The sequence below is a fragment of the Lytechinus variegatus genome, chromosome 4 (assembly GCF_018143015.1).
Source record: "Lytechinus variegatus isolate NC3 chromosome 4, Lvar_3.0, whole genome shotgun sequence".
NCBI classification, from domain to species: Eukaryota; Metazoa; Echinodermata; class Echinoidea; order Temnopleuroida; family Toxopneustidae; genus Lytechinus; species Lytechinus variegatus.
The window spans coordinates 7386252-7407437 of NC_054743.1; the positions used below are offsets into that span (position 1 = coordinate 7386252).

General features: G+C 34.6%; 2 protein-coding genes across 2 annotated transcripts in view; both read right to left on the reverse strand.

The window, feature by feature from the left end:
• Nucleotides 1–1426, reverse strand: part of LOC121412448 (acetylcholine receptor subunit delta-like) — a gene marked incomplete at its 3' end in the record, with an annotated part of 9975 nt that extends 8549 nt beyond the window's left edge. Inside the window, exon 1 of the mRNA XM_041605259.1 lies at nucleotides 1297–1426. Within this exon, the coding sequence (XP_041461193.1) occupies nucleotides 1297–1360 (64 nt within the window). The remainder of the gene's footprint in view (nucleotides 1–1296) is intronic.
• Nucleotides 1427–5852: 4426 nt separating this feature from the next.
• On the reverse strand, nucleotides 5853–11892 carry LOC121413285 (profilin-4-like). The gene is made up of 5 exons (XM_041606054.1): nucleotides 11747–11892; nucleotides 10924–11052; nucleotides 9715–9849; nucleotides 8735–8840; nucleotides 5853–8132 (listed from the first exon to the last, which is right to left on the reverse strand). Exons 1-5 carry the CDS (start codon nucleotides 11846–11848, stop codon nucleotides 8104–8106), a joined length of 501 nt encoding a protein of 166 aa, XP_041461988.1. The 5' UTR covers nucleotides 11849–11892; the 3' UTR covers nucleotides 5853–8103.
• Nucleotides 11893–21186: the final 9294 nt, after the last annotated feature.

The window sequence follows — 21186 nt, forward strand, 5'->3', positions numbered from 1 at the left end:
TTCCGCTTGAGTGAGCACTACTTACTTGAAAAGTTTGTGAAAATGATTTGCGCAGAACTTTGAAGTAGTTAATTTATGAATAAAAGTAGACCTTAATCATGAATAACACGTGGAATTTAGCTAGTAAAATTGATTTGAAGATATCTTTTGCCTTTTTTAACTTGTTTCCTTGCCCAAACCAAGAATATATGTGAAAAAATAACCCACATGTTGTATATTCTTTATTTCCCAGGGCTTTTCAAAGTGTAAACCTTTTGTTGAAATGCACTGTATATAAATGTAAATGAAATGAAAAGAAAAATATAGCGGAGTAGGAAGTCGGAATAAACATGGCCTGTCAAAGCCGACCCTTTTCATGTGATTTGTACCCTTTTCAAAACGGCTTGCTTTTAAATTGAACTTGCATTTAAGAATAATTGAGAATGAACTTTGCACAAAATGCCGTTGACAATGCTATGGTGGAGTACGCGCAATACATTATCTAAAATTGGAATATTCGGTTACTTTTGTAAAATGCGGAAATGACTGATCGTGTTAATGGTGATAAGTTCAGTGTATCCACCATGGCGCATTAATTTGAATCTGTTCAAGGTAAACAAAATATAACCATGATTAAAATGAAACAAACGCATAAGATTTTGAGCCAATCAGTTCATATATCATCGGAAATTAATAGGGGAAAACGGCTTTTACAAATAGGGTGGAAAGTAAATAATAAAATGAAATAAAAACAAACAAGGATAATCTTTGAGGAAGGAGAGGAAGGAAATAAAATATTCCCTTTCTCGCATATTTTTCTTATATCACGGCACTCCTTAAAGCTAATACCATGCATGGGCCGCGGAACCGGGGTTGGGGGCTTCAGCCCCCCACTCTTTTTAAAAAACCGTGTACAAAAATGTAAAAATGACCATATGATTGTGATTTTTAGCATGGTCAGCCCCCCCCCCCACTTTGAAAACCGTTCCGCGGCCTCTGCCCTGCGAATATCAGTCATTCTAAAGAAAGTATATAAGAATCGATCATGGCCAAACTTTAAGTTCTTTATCTCTCTAGCTCCCCCTCTTTCTTCCTATCTCGTCCTTTCTCCTCATCTAGGGAGGGGGGGGGGGGGGTTCTGAACATGCAAAAACTCATAATTTGTGGTATCTTTCACGGTTTGTACGTTGTTTGCTTGTGGCAGCCCCTGGCCGGTGGGGTGCCCCTCCCTCATGATTTCGCGGACCTGTATCTCCCCCTGAAAATGATTGAGAAAGATATCGGAAATATTATTTAATCAATGAAGCAGCTACTTACCACAAACCCCGTGTAATATGATCAAAGATAAAATACCAATGGCAAGCCTCAGCATGTTCAGCATTATGATATACACCAATCACATACACGCATGGGAGCTTCAAACGAATGCTCCTCGTTGATTAGTGGCGAAGATGAAAATGATGAAAGTGATCACAGACCTAACGAGGAATGATGATTCTTGTATCGGTGGTGCGATGACTTTTACGAAAAGGCGCCGCGAGATGTGAGAGCTGAGTGACACTTTAATGTTTTATTAATAGAGATGGCTTGTTACCTATTTATAGTAGGCCTATTATATATAGTTTCCCAGGAATCCAACCCCAAAACATTTTTAAGCAAAATGACAGGAAAACATGAGAATTTGGACAAGAATATTGCATACAGTCATAAAACACGCACAAGACATCAGAATCCGAAATAAAAAAATACGTTCGTAGGGTCCTTCAGAGAAAAAATCACAATTACCTGGCAAATCTTGTCAGAAGAGGCCAAATTTAGGCTTATGACAATCGTCTGCGTTCGCGGAGCGGGGATGGCCCCACCCTTTTGCGAAAACAGGGGGGGGGGGGCTTTCTCGAAAGCATTTACTAGAAAAGTAGCATTTTCTTTGATTTGGGGGCTGTGTGGCACAAACTTCACCCCTTTGATATTTCTCCTCAAAACTTTGTTCATTGAGGACTGTAGAAGAGATGCGTGCTACAAGGCCGGGGGTGAGGGAACTAAGTATATACCATCCCCTATGCATGGGTGTCTATCGATGTTCACAGGGGGGGGGATGACTGACACAAATACTGTTCTTTGTGAGGGTCTATTTTCTCTGAGTTTTCGGGGGGGGGGTTAGTTACTTTACGAGTCTAAAATTTGTAGGGGCAGACATGGCATAAAAGGCAATATTTATTTCTTTAAAAAGCTGCGAGCGAGCAAATGTTTTGGCCTATTTGAAGCAAAATCTAACTTTGTGATAGATTTTGGCATATTTCAAAACATATATAGTTTAACCTTTTTCTTTTCTTCTTTCTTGGTCGGGAAACTTGTTTGGGGGTCCATGGCCTCCGAATCCCACGCCGACCTATAAACAGGTTGGGGGGGGGTGGTCCGAGACCGAAGTTTTAAGTTATGGTTGCTTTATTTCTACACCAAAACTATAGGTACTTTTGAAATTTTTGAAAAAAATGACCTAAAAATTTAGCCATTTTTTCGGTTCTAATGGTTATTCCCCTTTGATAACCCTTTTATTTATAAATTTCAATTATATATTTTTTATATTTTCCCTTCTTATTTTCATCATCATCCTGAATACAGAAACTAACAATAAAGTGATAAAAGGTGGTAAATATGCAGGACACATTCCATGCGCTAGGTTGCGTGGAGGGGTAAATAAAAAAAAACCGTAAACATGAACATATTCTATTTCATCCATTATTTTTTGTTCTTTCTCAGTCCATTTGTTTGTAACAATTTCCGAACGGAATGGTTTCATTCGATAGCAATAAACATATTAAGAAGATGAAGGGGAAAACAATGGTCATCATGCGTAAATACGATAACCATCACTATCATCATGATTATAAGTATTATCATTATTATAATATCATGATCATACCTTAAATTGTTGGGAGTGATAATACAGGCCACACCCCCTAATATATTGGGGCAGATACATCCCCCATCCTTTCCGAGATTGACACACACTCGGTCCCCTCGGAGAAATCTCCCCCTCCCTCCGGTTTGCCCAAAATTGTGCATTGATTTGACTCCCCTCCTTCAACACACACTTTCGAGATAAGCCCCCCCCCCCCGGTTTTCCAGAAAGGGTGGTGCCATATCCGCTCCGCGAAAGCAGACGATCGCCATAAGTACAAGAATTTTCTGAGAAAAAAACAAAAGAAAAACAAGTCAGCACGTACCATTTACAGAAGCACTTTCCATCCAAAATTATGTTGATCCAAACGAAATATATTTTTCCATATATACTTTATATAGGCGCTACGACCACACCACAGGTGCAGTTGTGACGAGCTGGTTACTTTCTAGTTAGATTGCACCAGTGTAGATATTTGATTTCCGTTAAAAAACACTCTTGGTAAAAACTAAGGTGCTGGCAACTCCTTGGTAGAATATTTCATGTGTATTTCTTTGTTGGAAGATACTTATCTACACTGAATTGCAACTAATTAGAAGACTTGTAATTGATTGTGAGACTAAAAATTTGACTTATAATTGATTACTTTTTTGTACACATCTGCCCCAAAGTCTACTACACCTCATATCTCACCCCACCCCAGTCCCTCTACCCCCTATTTCTATTCTCTTCCACTTCAAGCAAATTCATAAGTTTACCAAGTCAATTTAATTGAAAAGGCAGAGATGTTCCCCTAACACTTAAGAATATTATTCATCATGACAAAGTGAAGACAAGCACTACAGGTTTAAACAAAAAGAAGTTATTTTTTTAAGATTTTATATTCTATATTCTCTTTAATACAATACTATCAACATGACAGAATAATATCACATGTGAAAAATATATACATCAAGATCTTCTTGAAAATAATTTTGAAAAACAATCAGTACAAAGACAAGGTAACAAATATAAGCATTCCTTCCATCAAACTTAAAGCTTGTGTATAGTTTTGGTAAATCCACCAAAATGCACCTATCACTATTCCAATTCATTGCTAGCTAATATGAATGGATATGCCCTATAACAGTTATGATGTGGAGGATATGAAATGAAAATGTGTTTTACAGGATAAATTTTGCGATTTTACATGGAAATTTAACTTTATCGGGTCACCCGATCAAATTAAAATATCTGTGTGTTTTTGTCTTTCAATTAAATCCTATTCCAAATCATGGAATGGGCTGAAACTTTCAAGATATGTTCTTTTTCTGTAACTTTTGGATATCTAATCACTAAATTTATAAGATAAGTGCTTGAATGCCCATTTTTTTAATTAAAAACAAGCATCGCCGAGAGAGGGCGCTATATATCAAATATTTGAATATTTGAAATTTTCTCAGAGAAGTGCAGTTGGAAAGATATCTAACGGTCTCTACGCTTCAGTAAGATTGTCATATTAGATGATATTCGATTATCAATCACATTATTGACCCTTTACCAAAGCTATACACAGGCTTTAAGGTATGGAAAGTCATGTCATTTTCCACTACCATTACACATTCTACCAGAAAAAAAATGACAATCATTGAAAAAGTTGTTGATGAAAGAATCTCCATAATACGTCACACAGACTTTTCACATGTTTTAGCATAATGCTGCAGGAACACCAACAAGACCAACTACAGAATCATCAAAGCTATTACGAATGGTATATAATCAGTCATTTTATAGTCACTTTTGTTGCTGTTACTTTAGCATTAGGTTAATCAAGCTTGAATTCAACAAAGACAGAAATTTTCTTTTGCTCAATAATGATCTTACAGTATAGCTCCCCAGCGATTTAAATAAGATGCCTTAAATAGACCCACACCTTTGGTACGGATACTGCTATTACAGACATTTTAGAACCAAGACCCTACAACAAAAGAGATTTTCTCAGGATTCCTCCCATGGTAATTCAATAATCCACCAGGGTAGTAATTCATAAAGCAACCATTCTATGACATTTGCTCCGGCGACAATTGCTCCGACAGAAAATCTGCACATTCAGCCAAACATAAATCTGACCTCTAAAAGTAAATAAAACTAATCCTCATCTTTACATTATTATGAACCAAAAACTCTACTACCATCCTAACTCTAACCCCAAGCCCTCTGAGATGTTAAGACCAGAGGAAATGCTGCAAGAGCAAATGTTGTCACCGAAGCAACTTGTCAGTGATTGTCTCCGAAAAATTTGCCCTCAGCCAATCAGACACAAGGATTTCGATAGCTTATAACAAAAGTCAGCAAAAATCACAAACTATTAATAACCTGAAATGCTTCGAGATTTCACAAGCCTGATCTAACCTCTCATCCTGGGAGCATTTCACAAAAACAAATTATCAGTGATTTTTACTGACAGGTGTTATAAGCTACTGAAGTCCTTGCATCTTATTGGCTCAGAGTAAATTGGTCAAGAAAATCACTATTTGACTTATAAAATAACCTCCATTCTGAACCACTGGAGAGACTACAGGCCTCTTTTGTAGAAGGACCAGGGCTTGTTCTTCTTCTAAAAACACATTCTCAAGATCACAAGGTTAAAGAGAAATGCCAGTAGTTGCAGTAAACACCGATTTCATGAGAAAGTCTGTAAAACAAGCCTTAATTGTCAGTATATCATCGAGAATCTAGATCTGGTACAGTGACATAAACTGAACTTTGTGAAATCTTGAAATCTACGCTGAAAAATGTTCACACTGAAGATCACCAACACAGATAGGCACACGTGGGACAGTGTATTATTATTGCTGGAATAAAGACCCAACGGAAGTGACCGAATCCGCGCTTATTTTGCTTATTTCTCAGCAATTACACAATTTCTTCCAGAATCCTTTGGCACATATTTTTTATTCATACAAACAGACACTTGGGTGGTCATTATATTAGATTCTGTAAAAAGTCATTTTGCGATCGTTACCAATACTGGAATTTATCTTTAATACAACTGTTTTCAGGAGGTACGATGTGGCCAATCTTCCAAATATTCAAGGAAAGTGAGCCTCTTTCTATTATACATGTATTTCCCTATTAATTTTTTTTCAGCAATGTCCTAGGAAAATGACATGAAACCAGAGTGAAGGAAGGGGAGTTGACAAGTGGAAGATGAGGGGTCAGGATGGAGAAAGAAATAGGGGGAGGGGAGCAAGAGGGGGGGGGGGGGGGATAAGACAAGGTATCAAAAATGAAAGGAAAACTTGAATTGTATAATGTACATTGCAAGTATCAATCTTCAATAAACATTACATCAATATTGCACTTCAAATTTACAAAGAACATTTAAAATTATGAACTTCTTACATGTACACCTCTTACACTAGAAAGCAGAAGCCTAGAACTGTACTTCTCCATGAAGCAGTCTCTATGGAGTTTTCTAGTAAATTGTTTGGAGCTCTATAAAGTCTGATGATACTTGATGTTAATCTCTACACATGTAACTAACGAGACACAGGAACTCCAAGAAAACGTTATTCTCCTGAATTGTTGTTAAGCTGAAATAATAGAGTAAAGAGCTATGATTCTTAATATGGAATGTTTGACAGTTTCAATTTTGAATAAAAAAACACACACAAAAAAACATTTTAATATAATTTTGAAGCAAAAGAGGTTCATAAATGAAATCTACAATCAGTACAAGGCCATTCCAAAACCCTTTAAACAAAAATAAGAATTGGTATTAAGGAAACCGTTGTCATCATTTGTTGTCTGTTCTGTCTCCAATACTCCTTTTACATAAATTTTGGTCATATCATGTGAGTGTTCACAACAGAAAACAGAATTCACATGCAAGTATTTCAATGGTTATAACTGAAAATTTGAAATAGGTATACTCAAGCATGACAATCAATATGACTTCCATAAAAACTCTTAAGGCTCAATAATATCTTTTTGCAGAACTTCTCATATCTCAAACTTTCAATAAAAATGAAATTAAATATTTGAAAACCATGCTTAAGCTCATTGTACAACATGAAATTCCTCTACAAACCTAATTAAAATGACTGTCAAGGTGACAAATCTTTGGAACAAATAGGAGATGACTGGATAAATTCAGCTGCTGTTTTTCTTTAACACATAAACACGTAAGTACATTTCATGTACAGTAACATGTAAGTTTGTCTAAGTAGACCTATATATCAAGTAATCAGCTAAATTGGAAGAAATTTCCAGACTGGGGGGTGGTTCACAAAGATAAGTAAGACCTAGAGCCGTACTTAAATGCCGACATGTATACGATATAAGCAACGCGCAATCTTATTGATACGCAGTACTGCGCGTCATCTCGCCATGATCTGACCAATGCAGTCATGCATTTTATAGTGCACGAAACTAGGCATTTATTCATGACTCTAAGAGGGTGTTGCAATAAAATATTTGCAATCAATTACGAATATTCTGTTCCAATTATACAATTCATAGACCAATTTAATAAACTCCTTGTTTCAAGAAGCAGATAAGCAATCAATCTCAAATTTGCAATTAATTTCAAAACTTATGATTGATTTTTGAGGGACTGAAAATGGACATGCAATTTATTACAAGCTTCTTCCAACGCTCCATTAGTGATACTTGTATCTTTTTTGTGACCCCCCCCCTCTGTTCATTGCAGAAAGAGTTGTAATCAAACACACACAACTCCTAAAAATCAAAAGCAATAGTTTTGAACCAGGAAACACAAATTTAGGATTTGTGTTCAGACACAACTCTCTCTCTACAACAGACCCGTAACATGCAAAGCATGAAATTACCTGCATACAACTAATCTACATGTATTTGGTCAAAAGGGACTGAGGCATATTTATCTGTACATGTTATTCCTAAATTTCTCTCGCATGGGATTGTGATACAAAATCTTGGACAGAATTAGAATATCTTGGGCCCAGCTGACCCATGCATGCAAAGAAAGAGTTTTACCTTTTCGGAAAAGGACAAACTTTTCTCATTTGCCACTTTTTCACCTTATTTGACTTTCATTTTTAAGAAAGCTTATTTCCTCATGAAAAGTGCATCATAGAGAGAGCCACCTGTGAATGCTATAAAGATATCTTGGATGGTAGGCATTGCTATCTTCATTGACAGAGTGAGTGCTCCCTCTGTTGTCTGGAATGAGACATTGAATCTTCAGAACCAGCAGTCTTTCATTTGCTTTTCTCTATGAAGTATGATGCTATGGTATGGGGGGAAATAAGGAAAAGATAAAGATATCAAAGAAACAGGAATTCTGATTGTAACGTATTACATTCAATATATACATGTATGCCACAGCCATGATGAACATTCCTACTCACCTCACATCATGAATAAATGTAGAGTTTGAGAGGTTCTTTTCAGGACCAAAAACCTACCTCGACTTTTAAAAAAAAGTTATTTCTAGAACTCTTACTCTCACTTTCCCCCCAAAAGTAATATAAATAATAGGTCTATAATACTTTCCCACTGCATGTACCTGAATAAGTTGCTGAATGAAATATATCCCAATATTAATGAATGTTTGTGATAGATCAAGATGCTATCGTAAGTATTGTCCCCAAACACTCACACTTCATGCACTCATAAGGTAAAAGTTCAGACTAATATTCCACTATTATATATATTTTCCAAATGCAATTTTTTTTCAAACAAACTCTAACTAGAAATTACATGACTTTATCTAGCAATCAATGTTCTAGGAAACAAAGTTTATCAAAATCAGAACACTTGATACAACTTACATGGTGATTAAAGATAATCATAATTAACTGATGAATAAGTGAAGCAGAGTGAACTCACCTAGTTTTTCAATGGCTTCCACACACACACTTGGAAACATATTGTCTGAGTATGTTCCCATGATAACTAGAGTGGCGGTCTTCACTAGCACGATACCATCTTTGTCCTGTAAAAAAAAATAAATAAACAGAATTAAATAACACGATAAATTGCCACATACATTACATGTAGTCCAATCCTAGTGTGTCTACAACTCATCTAATATTAAACCATTTGGTCTAAATGTTATCTAAGAACATTTTCAATTTTGTCTTATTTTCCATCAATGCTTTACATCTAGTATCCACTTGGTCTAACAGGAGTAGTCTTTATGATAAGATGAACTGTTAAGAAATTTTCATTTGCCTATTGTGCAAATTTATGTAAATAGGCATGGTAGTATATCAGACCTGAGATTCAGTAGGCCAAGTGGATACTAAAGTGACCTCTTTATACAAAGTCATCAACGAATTTATTTCATACAAATGCTTGTAGTTTCCTCAAGATGGCAATCAAAAGATCTGTTAGAAAGAAGTAAAGACATGGTATATATTCTAAAGAAAATAACATATCCATTTGAGAGTTAGCATTTGAGTGATCACATCAAATTCAATACTATTGAATGAATAGAGTTTTCTTACACTACATGTAGCTATCATGCAACAAAGATACATGTCGATTATGAACCACTCATATCACTTCATACAGATTAGCACTACATATATACATTAACCAAATTATAGCACAGCTTTACTATCTACAGAACTGTGCTATTAAAGTTTTATAATAAAAAATAAACAAGGGGTGGGGTGATAAATAAGAAGTGAAAAGTGTTGACAACAAGTCCTTGCCTATACATGTAAAAAGGGATGACCTATTAATAACTAACCATTTTAAAAGTATATTTGTCTATTACAAATACAGAGTATATTCCTACATTACTTATTTATGTACTGGATATCCCTTTAAAACAGTTTTCTGTTTTGATTGTCTAAACTTACACATTTAGCATAGATGGAGTTCTTGTCTGCCCTGACACACTTGTATAGTCTATTATGGAAGTATAGGCCTTCTAATCTGGTTCTGGGAGGGTCTTTGAATGCATCTATCATCTTCTGCATCTCATCTCCTGTAAGCTATGGGAATATGAATGAAATACGTAAGGTGGTTAGTAAAGCACATAAAGACAAAACACAGAGGTCCGAATTCACAAAGGTGGTTTTGAAATAGGTTGAGTCCATGGTTTATGCACATTTCCTGTATAAATTACACTTACGGGTGTTTATAGTGCGTACCTGGCGCTTGTATAAAAAATTCCAATGCTGATGCACGCTCTTGTCGGAGTGCCAAATTGACGCCTATTATCATGGTTAGATACGCTATTTTATTCACGAGTCCACTGTTTTTATTAATGACTCCACTTTTTAAACAGTGGACTCATGAATAAAATAGTGTATTTTACCATGGTAACAGGCGTCAATTTAGCGCACTGAGACAAAAGCGCGCATCAGCATTGGAATTTTTTATACACGCGCCAGATACGCACAGCGTAATTTACACAGGAAATCTGCATAAGCCATGGACTCAACCGTGGGTTTTCAAAACCACCTTTGTGAATTTGGGCCAGAATGGTGATAAAAAGCTTATTTATAAAATCCGAAAATCACCTTTTCATAATGAAAAAATAACTTAAAATCCATAGCTTTTCTTGGCTACACATTATGGTGCTCTGCTTTATTTGTGAATCATCTTCTTTTGCTTTATTTGTGGTTTCCCCTTTATCAAGCCTTTGAGGCTTATTTTGGGACACCCTTTTCTTTCATTCATTTTATTTCATACAATTATCAATGTATCATGATTATATTTGTATATTCATACTTAAATGTTTGATATTTGTACATGTATGTTATTACTTCCATACATTATTGAAAATGATAGTATTTTCACTCTCCCTCAACTCAACTTGGACGTCTGGTATAAATATATATTTTTCTTTAAATTACACATGTATGTCCTGGGAATAGCTGACTGGTGAGGAATACCCATTGTCGTTGATATGAAACAGTTTAAAAAAAAAAACTCAAATGCATGTAAAAATGTAGATCAATATAATTGAACCACTGTTTCAACATTGACAAGTATGTTTGATAATCAATATACCCATAAAGAATTAAGAAGTAAAAAGATGAAAGAAAGAAAGTATGACATACTGTGAATCCAGCTGAGCTTGCTCTGAGGGAGATATCTTTTCTTCTAATGATAGCACAGTTCTCAACATGACCTGTAGCTATCAATGCATCATGAAGGAGACTCTGTAGCTGATTCATCTTAACACGATCCTGTAGAGGAGACAGGGGGGGGGGGGGGAGGGAGGGAATTAATATTCATTTCAGTATCGATTTCCTATTCATTGTACTTTTCTTAGCAATTTAGTCAATTTTAAAATCATAAAAATGTCCTGACATACATGTATATGAATCAAATAATGAATAAAACATAGATCTGGATAAAAAGAGGGGATCAAACTGTTTCAGTATAATGAGGATGAGCATAAAAAATGTAAACATAAGAGAAAGTTTTCAAGAAAATATGGTCATAGAGCAATGACAATGGGAAAAAAGAGAGGAAGGTCAAATATAAAGTATATACATGTATACATGTAGATGTACAGTACATGTTATCATCAAATTTGAGTTCATTACATACTATGCATTTCATGAAATATTATAATTGATATCAATTATTCTGCACTGCTGAAGCAAATAATTTTTAAGGGAAGAAGAATGTAGCCTAAATAAACTCCAGTCATGTATGAATAATACATGCGCATTTAATAGCTTGAATTATGTTGCTGAACGTGAATTCTCAAGCACTGTACACTGTTTAATGGCAATTACTGTACATACATGAGCATGAACATTCCTACAATACAAAGCAGTATAAAATGGAATGTTCACACACAACCTCAAATACGTTCAATGAGTGTACAGTGTACACATACCAAGGATACAACAAACATACAGCTTTATATACCTGCGCAGGTCGATGAGGTACGTCTGGGTCCACATGATTAATGACAAGCTTCACTAATTCTTCAATCTTATCCAACTGATCATAAGATTTTTTATCCACCATGTTTCTCTTTTAGATTACCCCAAACTAGCCAAGAGAATACATTCAAGCCATATCAGCCACATGCTTGGTATGCATGATACAGTGACGTACAAAAGCTTTGGGGCTATAGAATTACAAGGGAGCGTTCAATTGTTTGGTGTTGCATGGAGATAGCTTGGTTCAATAGGTCATTGTGTGGGTTGTTCTACTAGCACTCACTGTTCAAAGAAATATCAATGCAGAATTGATTTCTAAAGGTCTATTGAGTGAAAGAGCACACTCTATTGACAAGGTTTGACAAGCTACATCAAAGAGAAATAAGGCTTTATCAAAGAGCTACAAGTGGGAAACGTTTTAATCCAATAAAGGCCTTAGTTTGGTCATGTGCCACAGACTTATGGGCCAAAGCACAAAAATTACATTGTTTTCTTCTATGAAACTTCTTGTAGAATACTAGATGAGACATTAATTTTGAGTACAAGCATTCCAATTACGTACAAGCATTCCATGAACATTATAAGAATGAAAATTAAGAGATATAGATTGGTGAAATTTTGTGATAAATAATACATATGAAATAAAATTAAAGATAAAGTCATTTGGTAGATTTTATACTGCTTACAAACCAATATTCTTAAATGAATTTTATACAATACTGTTGGTATTATAATGCCATGAATGGATATATATTTCAAAACAGCTATCGTGACTCGTGATACCTCAGTATTCATTAAAAATTTCATTAGAATTTAAAAACACTTTTCTAAACATGTATTTCTTTGACCCCCTACCGGTCAACTTTCACGCTCACATCATATTTGAATTCCTTGGGGGATAAGCCAATATGCTTTTATATTGCATCCTTAATTTTTTGACGTGTGCTTATTGATCATATTTCAAAATAAAAAATAAAAAACTGTGCTTGAATCTTGGAAACGAATGTTTAATAGGTAAATGAATTAAATGAGTAAAAAAAAACCCAATTCAAGGAAAAAATGTGTGACAAACACATAATTATTATATGGTTTTAAAGAGTAAGTTCTTTACAGTGATATAAATTTTGACTTGCGCTAGAGTAAGGCATGACTGCAATGAATGAATCCAGATGTCAAAATCCTTCATGAGTTTAATATAAACCTATAAAATTTCAATGAAATTAACTTGAGAATCGATACTGAAATTGTTTATTTTAAATCAATTTTAATGTAAATTACTGAAAAGGTGTTTTGAAATGGATTTTAAGGCAACCCTTGTAGAATTTTGACATCATTGACAACTGGATTCATTATTGCAGTCATGAATTAATATGGCGCAAACAAAAATTTACATCACTGCAAAGAATACCTCCTGGGTCCCGTAACATACAGGGTAGCGATTGATAGTGCGCTTGATTTTCACGATTGATTGTACATTGTAGTCAATGCAATCAATCATACAAAAATGTTCTACGATCATTACTAACCTTGTGTAACTGGCCCCAGGTCATCCAAGCGTTACCACATAAATATGGTATAAAATTATTAGGGAGAACATACTCTTTTGGGCCATATATATAATAATTATGTGTTTATATCAAATTTTCCCATTAAATTGGGGGATTTGTGATGTGTCAAGTCTTTTGTTGACTCACACGGTATATCACAATTATATTTACAGTATATTACCGGTAATGAAGAATCAAGCCACTTAAGATCTGGGTGTTCAGGTATCACGTCTTCTCCTTTATCACGCTCTGACATTATAATTCCGTGTTTTAAAACAATACTTTCACCTCAACTCTTTGAATCAGAACTCGCATGTATGGCACAACATTCCAGTAAAAAATGCATGAATTTCCAAAATGCTTCCTTTTCAAAAATCCTGCATACATGAACATCTAGCAATTTAGGCACATGGTAGAGCTCTATATTAAGGCCATGTACATCGCTCAATGCTGACATCAGATTGAATTCTTGTTTGTGGAGACAAAATGCTCCAAGAACTAATTTATCAAAATCCATTTGCAAAATGAGATCTTAAAGTTTTCTCTCTAGCGAGAGTGCTTATTTACAATAAATTTCTCTATGCCGGTACTACCAAACAATAATTCTTGATGAAGTCTTTGCCTAGGGATACAACACAATTTAGAGATACATGTATGCATGCATTCCTTTCTGATAGGTCTCAATCCTTGGGAACAAATGCATTTACTCTAAATGAGACAATTGAAGGACAAAATGAAATAGATTTCAAGGAGAATTGGAAGAAAGTTTAATCAGGATTTTTTGCCTTATAGATCATCTCAAAGATCTCTGACTAATCCTACCCCCTCCCTCTAAACCTTTATCCTACACAGAACCCTGGGGCTTTAATCATACCAGATTTGTTGTACCCATTGTAATGCTCCTAATAATAACCACAGGCTATAACTCACATCTATTGTGAACAAAAATTACTTTTACGTTTGGGACTTACATACAGATGAAGGATTCTGCTTTGCTCTATACTTGTGTTTCATGGAACACTGACCATTTCAACTCTTAACTTAATAACAAGAAGATAATCAAATGGGTTGGGGCGGTTTTAGTAGGTCAAACAAACAGCAGAACATCCCAAATTAAAGGAGAATGAAACCATTGGAACAAGATAGCTTGTGTGAAAACAGAAAAATCAAAGAAGAGCGTGATCGGTTCATCACGGACGGACATTTGATAGATTTTGAAAGTTTTGAAGGCTTGTAACAAGTAAGAAATACACTGTAAGATGAACAAGGTTCCTTTGTGTTTTATAGAGAAGGGTAGGACAAAGTATGCTGAATGATGAAAAAAGTTTGTTGCCATGGTTACCTACAAACATAGGTATCCACTAAATGTGCCATATCACGGATGGACATGATAGAAATGTGGTTTTTAGATTTTTTGTACATTTTTATTGTTTCTATCTAAACAGCTTAACATGGACCAATAATTTTTAATGCAACTAAGACTCGGGTATGTTAGCTTCTATGTTCAGCATACTGAATTCTTAACCAATATCAAACTTCTGAGAGAATTGCAAATATTTTCCATCACGGACGGACATCACGGACGGACACAATCAAAATACATTGGAAGTAGTTCTTAATACTTTTTTGGGGGAACAAATGCTATTGTATTGATGATTTGTACATATTTTAATATTATTAAACAGTATCAGTTGCACAATCAAGTTGTTACAACTTCAATCAAGTTGCTGCAACTTGATTTAAGATGTAGCAACTTGATTTCTATGCTAGACGCACAGTATAATCTAGACATATCTAGACATATGATTGCTCTAAACACAGTTCTTGTCAATATCGAATGTAAAGAATATTGTCTTTTTAAATTGTAGAATACTAGTAAGCTGGTTGATCAATGATCATGTTGATACAAATATTTTTATGATCATGATGATTTTTAGGCATTAATGTTCCAAGAGCAAAGATTTTTTTAGGGTCCAAAAACTAAATCGAAAAGATCAACAGGTCGCTGATCCTTATGCTTGTTTGTTGGATCAACACTTGTCAGGGGCTCTCTTTAAATCCATCTTTTGCACATATCAAAGTGGAGACACCCCATAATATCAACAGCCCTCATGTATTTAGGCCCTGACCGAATCCAAATTGAAATCGATACCAATCCAAAGCTTATTAAAACTTCTAAACACTGCAGTGCAAGCTTTATGCATTTTCACAGTTTACCAGATAAGTGATTTGCTTAAAATTAGCTCCAAAATGGACTTAAAAAAAAAGTATTCATGTAATTTTCACAAAGCTCAAGACTGTGATGTCATGTTATGTTTATATAAGTATTAAGTATTGTGGATCCATAGGTTTGTACATGGAAAAATTGATTTTTCTGCTTATCAGATTATGCATTGCAATCTACTTCTTATCCATCACTTTCTGCAAGCTTGAATTGATGAAATCTACAGCTTTGGACCTGTTCTTGCCATATTTTATTTCCTGCTTTTTTGGCATATCCATGTACATGTACATATAGCTTTCCAACTCTATCTGCATTCCATTAATGTTTAACAATTTTTCCTGACAACAATAAATCCCCAATAACGGCAAAACAAGATATCACATTTGAATTCTGAATAATTCTCAGAGCCACTTTTCACTGCAATTACATGTAGAAGCTAAAATTAAATTCATAATCTGCTCTGCAAAGTTTCTCGTTTGCATATATATATGAATCTTTCCAAAGTATTTCACTCGTCCGTCCGTGATGACATTAATGTCCATCCGTGATCATTTTTTATTAATTTATTATATGCATAAAATGTATGGATTTTAGCTATGTTCAAGTAAAATGATGTACAGAGTCCAGTGAAATACTTCTACACACTTTTATTTCTGTTTCTATTCTGTAAAGAATAAAAAGCTGAATCTATAGACATTATCCTAATAAAAATGATCATGGACGGACATTAATTTCATCACGGAAATGTTAACTTCTACAAGGAAAGTTTACTTCCCATATTTTTTTCCTACTAATTCATGTTTGATGATAGAGTAATGTTCAGAGTGCAAGACCATTAAAAAAATTGGAGTAACTTTGAAAACAATAAAACTAGAGTGAATTGAATTTTAGTGAATTAACTTTGTCCGTCCGTGATCATTTTTGACTGAGTTTATGATATGGATAAAATGTATGGATTTCAGCTATGTTCAAATAACATGAAGTTCAGTGTTTAGAGAGATACATGTACCTCTACACCTTTTTATTTTTTATTTCTATTCTGATAAAGAATAAAAAAAATTTTCATCTTTTTTTCCATCACGGACGGAAATTTCAAAATGGAAATGTTAACACCTACCCAAAAAAATTACCTCCCAATATTTTTTTCCTACTATATTATGTCTGATAATAGAGTAATGTTCAGAGTGCAAAAACATCCAAACAAAATTAGAGTAACTTTAAAAACAATAAAACTAGAGTGAATTTAATTTGAGTAGAAATGTCCGTCCGTGATGAGAGGTAGCAGCACCCCCATGAATAAAATGGACTATTCCAGTACTTTCGGAATCATCAATCTTCATGAAACTAAGTTTTTTGAAACCTGAGATATCAAAGATTATTTTAAAAGCAAATTTGATAAAAGTATCTTCAAAAAAAATTTTCACCTCAATGCGAACCCTTAATCGATCATGCTCAGAAACAGATCAAGGAAAGTTTGAGAAAAATCGTACAAATAATGAGAAAGTTATGAGCATTTGAATATTGCGATCACTAATGCTATGGAGATAGCAAATTGGCAATGCGACAAAGATGTGTGATGTCACTTGTGAACAACTCTCCCCATTACTTTAATATATATTTCACTTGAATTGCCTCTTTTATCACATCTATCCCTAAATCATGTGTTCTTTCTACATGAGAGCATGAAATACATGCACATATTTTTTAAGAATACATCATGGATAAAGAGTTTTTATCATCAGAAGAAAAAGCAAAAAGACTATTTTGAGGGTATTTTATAGTCCACCAAAGGGAAAGTTGTTCATCAGTGACATCACACATCCTTGTTGCATTGCCAATGTGAGGATCTCCATAGCATTAGTGATTGCAATATTGAAATGCTCATAACTTTCTCACTATTTGTCAGATTTTTCTCAAACTTTCTTTATTCTTATTCTGTGATTTTTCTGTTTCTACACAAGCATATTTGTTGCAAAGGTTTCATTCCCCTTTAATAATTGCAAAACATAACACTTCTGAAGATACAACAAAGTAAAGATCATTTTGATGATAAATCAATACCATTTGGAGCTATAGACCCCTTGTATACATGTATAAAAAATAGGGGATCTACCCCCATGTCCCAGATAATATTCAATACATTATACCTGTAATGTTACCTACCTCACATTTCTGATAAAATAAAGTGAATCTTTATTTTTGACAATTTAGATTTGAGCAATTCCGCTTTTAATATTCAGTAGAGGCGGGGTGCATTCTGAGCATTTGACACTTCTAATAAAAACTAATTGGCACCAGCTCCTTCCCTAAATAAACAAATTCAAACAAATAAATAGAAATACAGCATCTGAAGCAGCCCTTCATGTAAAAATACAAAGCATTTAAAAAAACCAGATAGACATTGATATTGCTCAATGTTTAATCATAATGTACATGAAGTAAAAATATAATTGACAAAATTATGGCATGTTTTAAGTCTCTTGATCACTGTGTTTCATTTGACGCAACTATAGGCTAATGATTGGTTTTTCCCAGGATGCACAATTAGAAATATTTGCTTGTTTCATCTCAGCTTTTACCATGTTTAAGAATCATGTGGATAGTTATTGTTACATACATGTAGGTCCTGTTTTAATACTGTTTAATATAAAGAAGTTTCTTCTTTTCATGTGCAGTAGTTTGTAACAAAGGCAAACTGAGATCCTGTGTTGTTTTTCAGAATTCATCATTATACTGAGAACATTTCTATTGTCAGTGATTTTCACCGATTAATTAAATGAGATCAACAGATTTGTAGTTGCTTATAACAGTAGCTGGTGAAAATCATTATTTGTCTCATGAAAAGTTTAAATGTTTGCTTGAAGCGTCCATCTGCTAAAAGCATTTCATTGTCATCTTAAGTTGACTCAACACTGTGTCAATGGAGGCAATGTAAATTGTCTTCTTCACATCTTTGAGAATCAAAGGAGAGATAAGGGGCCCGTTGCATAAAACTTTTTACCTGAGAAAACTCGGGTTGTTTTTACCGGAGTTTTTGCCCCGTGTTAAAGTCAATGGCAGAAATCAGACTAACCTTAGTTTTCAGGTTTTCAGTTTTCTCAGGTAAAGAGTTTTATGCAACAGGCCCAAGGAGGGTCATTTCAGTCTTAATATAGATTGGAGTTCTGTACAAGGGCTAGAGATGGAATCACACTTGAATAATGACTGAATAACGAAAGCACTTTACCTACAAGTAAAGAAAGCAAGCAGCTAAGCACAAAATAAATAAATGAAGTTATGAAATTATTATCATCATTAACATTATTATCAAGTCTTGTTTATGTAGTGGCGCAGCTTTGCAAGAAGACCGGTGGCCACCCGCCATCTTGCGCTGCCCACATACAAAGAAAGACGGAGTCAAAGAGTAACAAGTTTGAACGAAGAGATGAAATATTAAAGTTGTAGGGGAGATTGGATTTAATTGGAACATTTTTGACAAAAATGGCTGTAAAATCCAAATAGAATTTATTCGAGAAACAATCAATATATCAGCTTAAAGCATATCTAAGGTCTTCAAATGTATCCCATATTTAAACTCTATGATGGTTACTGAAAAAAATCCACTTTGAACAAGACAATCGCAAGCATTCCAACTTTTACCCCATATACTGGGTAAGTTGGAACATGGTATGAGGTAAGTTGGAACATAGACCAAAAGCTTCAGTCTCTGTATTTTGGTTGTTCCGCTGAACTACGTTGGCTCCACTCACCATACATAGACTGAAGAGCTTAGGGGCCCGTGGCTACAGACAACGTATAGTGAACTAGCGTTTTATAGATCGCAATTTGAAACTGTTTTTTTTTAGCGAAATTTAGTTTTATGGTTTCCATTATCAGGGAAGTACATGTGTATAAATAACTTAAGTAATTGCATACCTTGGACCGGATTTATTGAAAAAAAATCCTCTGGATGATTGAGAAATCTGTCATCTAAGACATTTTCTCCTGACCTGACGGTTTTTCTTGCAAGTTGCCATCTTGAATGACGTCATTATCGTTAATGTCTCGATATATCGCGATTATAACTAGTATCGTTTCTCTTCGTGTAGTGTATTGTATCGTATTATTGTATTCGTATACCGGTATTGCCTTGTAGGTGTGCTGGTGGAATGCAATATCGATATCACATTCGTAATTTGTTGACGCCCTTTCCGTTCGTTTGTAAATATTTCATAGTTTGGCTGCCATTTTGATCGATTTCGCTGTGCTTTTCCCAACTAAACATCGGTAAAGTATAATTTTCATGCATATTCATCTATATCGTTTAAACTACTCTTAAGTTAAATAGTTCTATATTTTTAATTTGTAGTTTATATCCTTAGAGTGTAACCTCGATGTGTTATACATGTATAGCCCCAAACTTTGGACTCTGGATTGACAAAAGTGCTGGTATTATAACAAATGGGAGCCCACACGGACACTTTACCGTCGGTGAATGGGGATTACAGTAAAATGTCAGAAATTGTTGAATAAATCCCCAGAAACGACGGTTATTCCTGTCTAGTTGGAACACTGCATGGTCAATTAAGAAGTAGTGTAAAACTACTTACACATACAACTGTAATACAGCATATTTGCTTTATTTTTTACAAGTTCAAAATATTAAAGGTGTGTATTCTGATTTGTTGAACTTAATGTTTTCTATTATACAACCACTCACGCAAGCCAACTGTGTAGTAGAATTCTGCGTATTTGTAAATTTTATATAAATAAAAAATATTTACGAAAAAGTATATATTTTTGTTTTTTAAATGTGAACTTTGTTTCTTTACCCTTTGTTTTTTATTGTATTTTTCCGATGAACTTTGCCGGGGACCCTTTTGCGATCATAAATAGCCTAAAAGAAATCCATTATCATGTGATTTTTGGTTGAAATTGAAAAACACAATTTACATTGACCGTGTACATGTACATGGAATCACGTTTTGGAGCGATTTGGGTCCAACATGCTCATTTATAAAATGTTGCGTAATTTCAAAATTGTGCACCTGGGCATCGCAAATTTGGTCTCCAATGATGCGCAAGACTTGAAAGTAAATAGTCAGTAGTGCGGTAAAAAAATTGGCGCGATGGCGTTGTGACAAAATTTGTCGAGGGGGTGGGCTCAAATTGACCCCCCCAGTTTGATAATGGTTAATATTGCATTAGGGGCCTAAAACAGACCTTAAAGAGAAATGCCAGTAGTTGCAGTAAACACTGATTTCATGAGAAATTCTGTAAAACCAGGCTTAATTGGCAGTATATTATCGAGGATCTAGATCTGGTACAGTTACATAAACTGAACTTCCTGAAATCTACGCTGAAAAATGTTCACACTGAAGATCACCAACGCGGATAGGCACACATGGGACAGTGTGTTATTATTGCTGGAATAAAGACCTGACGGAAGTGACCAAATCCGCGATTATTTTGCTTATTTCTCAGCAATTACACAATTTCTTCCAAAATCCTTTGGCACATATTTTTTATTCATACAAACAGACACTTGGGTGGTCATTATATTAGATTCTGTAAAGTCATTTTGAGATCGTTACCAATACTGGAATTTATCTTTAAAAGCACACTCAGCTCACCTAACTACATGTAAGTATACAAAACAAGCATGGCTTACAA